The sequence below is a fragment of the Hippocampus comes genome, unplaced genomic scaffold (genome assembly GCF_001891065.2).
Source record: "Hippocampus comes isolate QL1 unplaced genomic scaffold, H_comes_QL1_v1.1 scaffold326, whole genome shotgun sequence".
In the NCBI taxonomy this organism is placed as follows: domain Eukaryota; kingdom Metazoa; phylum Chordata; class Actinopteri; order Syngnathiformes; family Syngnathidae; genus Hippocampus; species Hippocampus comes.
In genome coordinates this window covers 1,141,033-1,146,621 of record NW_017805930.1, presented here as the reverse complement: position 1 = coordinate 1,146,621, position 5,589 = coordinate 1,141,033, and the positions used below count along the sequence as shown (strand labels likewise).

The following is a 5,589-nucleotide window of genomic DNA, read 5'->3' as shown; positions in this document are numbered from 1 at the left end:
GACCCCCATCCCCCTCAGAGATATATAACCCAGCCCACGCCACCCACCGTGATGCGGCCGAGATGTCGCCGCTGTTTATCACAGACGCCCGCCGCGCATGACGGATTTGTTTGTCCAGCTTGTTCCGATAACGAGAGCGACGCCGTCGCTTCGGTGAAGGCCTGCCCTGCCCGCACGCCGCTCTCAACACCATCGTCATCACCATCACCGTCATCGGCAACACATTCTCATCACGTTGGCATCCAGCGTCACCTCCATCAGACCCGTCATCACCACCACCGACACAATCCGTACCAACTCAGCGTCACCTTGAGCGGCAGGAAGTACATCTGTGCCAAATAATTTGCATTTTAAACATTCAAGTTGTTTACCATCAAAAAACACTGATAATAAATATTTTTTCCACAAAAAAAAAGGTTTAAAAGATGCAATTTCTTCGAATAAAATATTAAAAGCTGTAGACATCTAAATGTCATTTGTGACTGAAAAGAAATAAGTTTAAAAAAAACTATTAAAAAAATCTACTTCTAAAAAAAAAAAAAACTTCAAAAAAAAAAATCTACTTAAAGATGATACTTTACAATAATTCAATATCTACAGTGAAACTCCTCTACAACGAAACCTACATGGGCGGAAATACCCTCGAGTGTGAAAAAAATCTTCATGCATTAACACCATTCCCACTCTCCTGCCCCCATACAAGAACAAAAAAACCCTGTTGCGTTATACGAAATCTTTTTCTCTGTTCAAAGATCAAATTTGCTACAGTGACAAACCCCCTGTTGCGAAAAATTTCTTGCTGCAAACATGATTTCGTTGTAGAGGAGTTTCACTGTACCATCGAATATGTGTGTACATCAAAAATCACGTGGGACAGAGATCAGTTGTAGTGTTGCATTTAAGTTATATTTTGAATTGAAGATGTTGAATTACATTTGTCACGCAGATTACGTTTTCATAGCCGAAAAAAGTTGGTGTCGCAAGTGTTGACAAAGCAGAAACTTCAATGGTCGTGAAATAGTTGATCTGACATGAACCAAGCATCACCATCTGCCGTCACGTCAGCACCATCCCGACCAAGTGTCATCGTGATCGGCATGCGCTCGCCATCCCAGCAAGCGTCTCCCTTTGCTGACCTGCTAACAAACCAGCGCACATCTCCGCCGCATATGTCATTTATGCTAATGCGTGTGCACGTGCGTGTCTCATGCACGCCCCGCCACGACACAATAACAAATGTGCTGCGCTGTCGTGTGCACCATTTGACAACGCCGGCGGTGGTGATTTATGGCCCCGAGTTTGCGGCGGACCGCGGCTGCAGTTGTAATCGGTCCCGAGGCGTGGCTGTCCCGCAGGAAGTCATCCGGCCGCCACTTCCTGTCCCCTGCAGAAAAACAAACAAACCCAAAAGGGGAAAGCTGGGGAGACCCATCGGGCTCGGCGTGAACCTCTGACCTGAAAAGGTTTGTGAGTCTGAAAGTGAACGGTCGCTGCATTATTAAACAGCACCCGAGCGGTGCGCAGGACCCAGATGTGCGGCCGTTAATAGAAAAAAGTTGGGCAGCTCCATTTTTCACAGAGTTAGCGCGACGCCCCAACAATGAGCTCCTTAATTCCTTCCACTCTGGCAAATGAACACTCTCCCGCCGCCCTGCTGTCACCACGCCCCGCCGCCCCCCCACCGTCTTACTTGATTGGCAAGCCGGTGGCGTGTCGGGGAAAGAAAAAGGATGTTTAATAATGCAGCGGGTGCCTCTTCACTCTCAAAATGCTGCGAATTTGGCTGCTCAGTCAAATGTTTAACTGATTCGTGGCCTCCCTCTGCTCGCGCACAAAGCCTCAACACTAGCCGTGGCGGTCCTCCCTCGTCAGATGGGCGGTTCCCTTCGCGGATTTTAAAGTCATACATATCCGATACTGTATTGTACGTATTTGGGGGGGTTCTGTCCTACAATGTACCCCACCCGCGTTTCCTTTGTTGGCAAAAGCTTGTCGCTTCTCGAAACAGACAAGTTCAGCCGCCTTCATCATGCATCGTTTAACAAAGTCACCATCGGAATACGGCTTTGATGCTAATGCTATTTCGCTAGCAATTAGGTAGCTGTCTTTTACTGTTGTGTTGGGTCTGTCTCAGTGACCGACTGAGACTGCTGTTGTCTTCTGCTCTGATCAAAACAATGTTGTCTTCTACTCTGATCAAAACAGTGTTCCCCCCCTAGCGGATGATCCATGAATTGCAGCTTATTAAAATTTTTCATTTTGTGTCTTTTATGTATCTTTTCACTTTTAAATTATCCTGCGGGCCTGATCGAACCTCCTTGGGGGCCGGTTCCGGCCCGCGGGCCGTATGTTTGACGCCCATGCGCTAACGTCTTGAAGCAAAGCAAATTACATCGGCGCAAACAGTATCTTGTTTTTGTTTTCATTTTGTGGTGACTTCAAGTAACTAGCAAGCCGTTTGCATCCATAAGGATGACTTGATTCTTGACCACTTGATTCGAGACAGCCCGGTTTGTCATTTACTCCTCACCGTGCCGACCTCACCAGCAACCGCGTATTTAAGGCCGCCCCGTGTTCATTCTGGTTGCAATTGAAATAAGTCAGCATATGAGCGCCCCCTCTGCTGTCTGAAACGATGATGGTTTCTTGTTGTGTTTTTCAGGGTGGCTACGCAGCGTACAGATTCGCCCAGCCCACCACCACCGCCGCCTACAGCGACAGGTGAGCGCCGCCATCTTTTTTTTCCTACCGGTTAGCCCAGCTAACGTAGCAGTCGAGGGTTCACATAAAACTCTAAGGCTTCAAACTTTAACACGAAATCATCTTAGCCTTAAAGTCCTACTTTGACGGTTAACTTGAAACCATAACCATGTTTTCAAACTCTAACCGTGGCTTGACACTCTAGATTGAAACCTTAACCCCTAATAAAGCCTAATTAGAAACTCCAATATTGGCTCGAAAGCCTAATTTGAAACTCTAACTTTGGTCCCGCTAACATGAAACCGTAATTTGAAGACATTTGAAAGCTGTTTTGAACTTTTGGGGTAGTTTTGTGTGGAATGTTTGACAAAATTCATAACGTGCGAGAGTTTATTCTCCCACATGGCCAGCAGGTGACAATTCCAGCGATGAATGAGATTTATGTCAACTCTGCACTCTGGACTTTTGTCACATTTGAGAACAAAAAAAAGGCAGCAAGAAAAAAAAAAAAGTAACCTTGCACGACTTGCTTCAACTGCTGTTGAAGGCTCAAGTTCGGAATGCGCTATGCGAACGATTGCCGAGCATGTTTGCTGATAACAAGTGTGTTTGTGTGTGTGGGCGCGCCATGTTTGCACCTGAGAGGATGAAGATCATATCCACACTGTCAACATTTATCAGGCGGGGAAGCAGAAATCGGACGAGAGTGCAACTACTTCCCCACCCCCATTCAATTTTCTGGAGACTTTTCCCACAGATTTCATAAAATTCTTCCAGAGAACTTTTGTTTGTTTCGTTTTGTTTGATTTGTTTGCTGGGGGGGTGGGGGGGGGGCGGCCCGTTGATTGAGTGGTTAGCGCGTCGACCTCACAGTGCAGAGGGACCGGGTTTGATTCCAGCTCTGGACTTCCTATGTGGAGTTTGCATGTTCTCCCCGTGCCTGCGTGGGTTTTCTCCGGGTACTCCGGTTTCCTCCTACATTCCAAAAACATGCGTGGCAGGTTAATGGAACACTCTAAAATTATCCGGAGTTGTGATTGTTTGTCTATGTGTGCCCTATGATTGGCTGGCATCCAATTCAGGATGTACGAAATGACGGAGTACCGTTTTTTTGTTTTTTTATTTGAACCACGAAAACATGGTGCGATTGTCAAGGAAGAAGCCAATTGTCACCAAAAAAGGACATCACTTGCGGTTTGATGACAGACGCACTCCACGTTTTGCCCCGCAGCCGTCTCGCTGGCGCGACTACGAGTCGCTTCTTTCTCTCCAGCCTCACCCATGGGACTCGTCGTTTCGTTCCTCTCAATCGTCATCTTCTGCTTCGTTTCCGAGGAATTTGCTTCCTCATCTTTCCTGCGACCATTCTTTTTCTTTTGGACTCACTTGTCCTTTTGTGAGGGACTGGCTTTTTCTTCTTGTTCTTTGCAGGAATTGCTCCTCGTCTTTCTTCTTGTATTCCTTGCCATGCCCCTTTTTGTTGGTTTTCTTTCCAAAATGATGTTTTTCAGAGGAGGACTCACTTCTTGGTCTTTGTTTGCGGGTTTTTCTGTTTTGTTTTGAAAATTTCTATGCTTCACTTTTCTGCAGGGGTTTCTTTGTGAGTGAAAGTTGAAGAGCATATCACTCGAAAAGTTCACCTGCCACCTTTCTCCGCCCATTCAAAGCATATTCCAGCTTGAACATATTGATTTCCTTCTAGGACATCCAGGCGACTTGTCTTCCTTCCACATTTCAATAATTCCCGCATTCCCCCAAAATTGTGCGCTTTTCGCAGTAAAAATTCTGAAATGAACGCAAATGAATTCAGCTTCCACATTTCTTGAGCGACTTTGACTTCAAAATGTGCTTCTTTTAAATTAAATTTTTTTTTCAATTTTTTTTCCAAAATTATTAGATTTTTTTTTCTTCTTTTCAATTTTTTTTTTCAATTTTCTTCCTTTCAAATTTTCAGCATCAAATTCTCATGCTTCCGTGCTATTTTAGGCATTTACGCCTGCACATTTCTGGAGTCAAATCATTTCCAAATTCAGAATGTTACGCTCATTCGGGCTGAAATCCTTTTCAATTTTGATCTCCTCCCTCTCTGTTTCTGGACTGAGTCTCGCATTTCGCCACGTCACCGACTTCTGCAGCATTTCACGTCAGCTTTTCGACATTCACGCCGTTTGCCATTTTTTTCAAGTGACCCGGCGCACGAGATACTCGGTAACGTGTGTAACACAATCCATCAGATGGAACAGCGAGGACGTGGTGAGGAGCGTCTCTCCTGGCGGGGGGTCTGCGCGCCGGACCCCCCCTGCTGGGTGTCACTCACTCCTGTGAGGTGCATTCTCGGCTTCTATCGGAAGATAAGAGGAGCCCGGCGAGGGAGAGCATGTGCTGCTCCTCCCGATAGCCTCGCCAACCTTCACTCCCGACGCTCGTAAAGGCCCGCGTTGAAGTTGTTGTCCTTGAGGATGACTTCCTAGGTTTTTATTTATTTATTTATTTATTTTTCTTGGGGCGGGGGGGGCTTGATTTGCTGCCCTCTCTCCTCGGCCGTCTTATCTTCTTGCCACAGACCGAGCGGAGGAAATACGGGAAGCAAATAAATAAATACGCATCTTGTCCCGCCTGACGGGGAAATCACAAGGATTAGTTCCGAACCGGCCGTGATGAAAAGCCGGGGCGGGGGGGGGGGGCTCTCTCCTCGGCCGTCTTATCTTCTTGCCACAGACCGAGCGGAGGAAATACGGGAAGCAAATAAATAAATACGCATCTTGTCCCGCCTGACGGGGAAATCACAAGGATTAGTTCCGAACCGGCCGTGATGAAAAGCCGGGGCGGGGGTGGGGGTGGGGGGTTGCATATGTACGGCGGGCCCCTCCAAGCCTGACCATGTTCTCT

General features: G+C 46.8%; 1 protein-coding gene across 1 annotated transcript in view; it reads left to right on the top strand.

Moving 5' to 3' along the window:
* LOC109527750 (RNA binding protein fox-1 homolog 3-like) overlaps positions 1-5,589 on the top strand; it is a 236,164-nt gene that overhangs the window by 207,296 nt on the left and 23,279 nt on the right. The window contains 1 exon segment of the mRNA XM_019889832.1: positions 2,663-2,721. Within this exon segment, the coding sequence (XP_019745391.1) occupies positions 2,663-2,721 (59 nt within the window).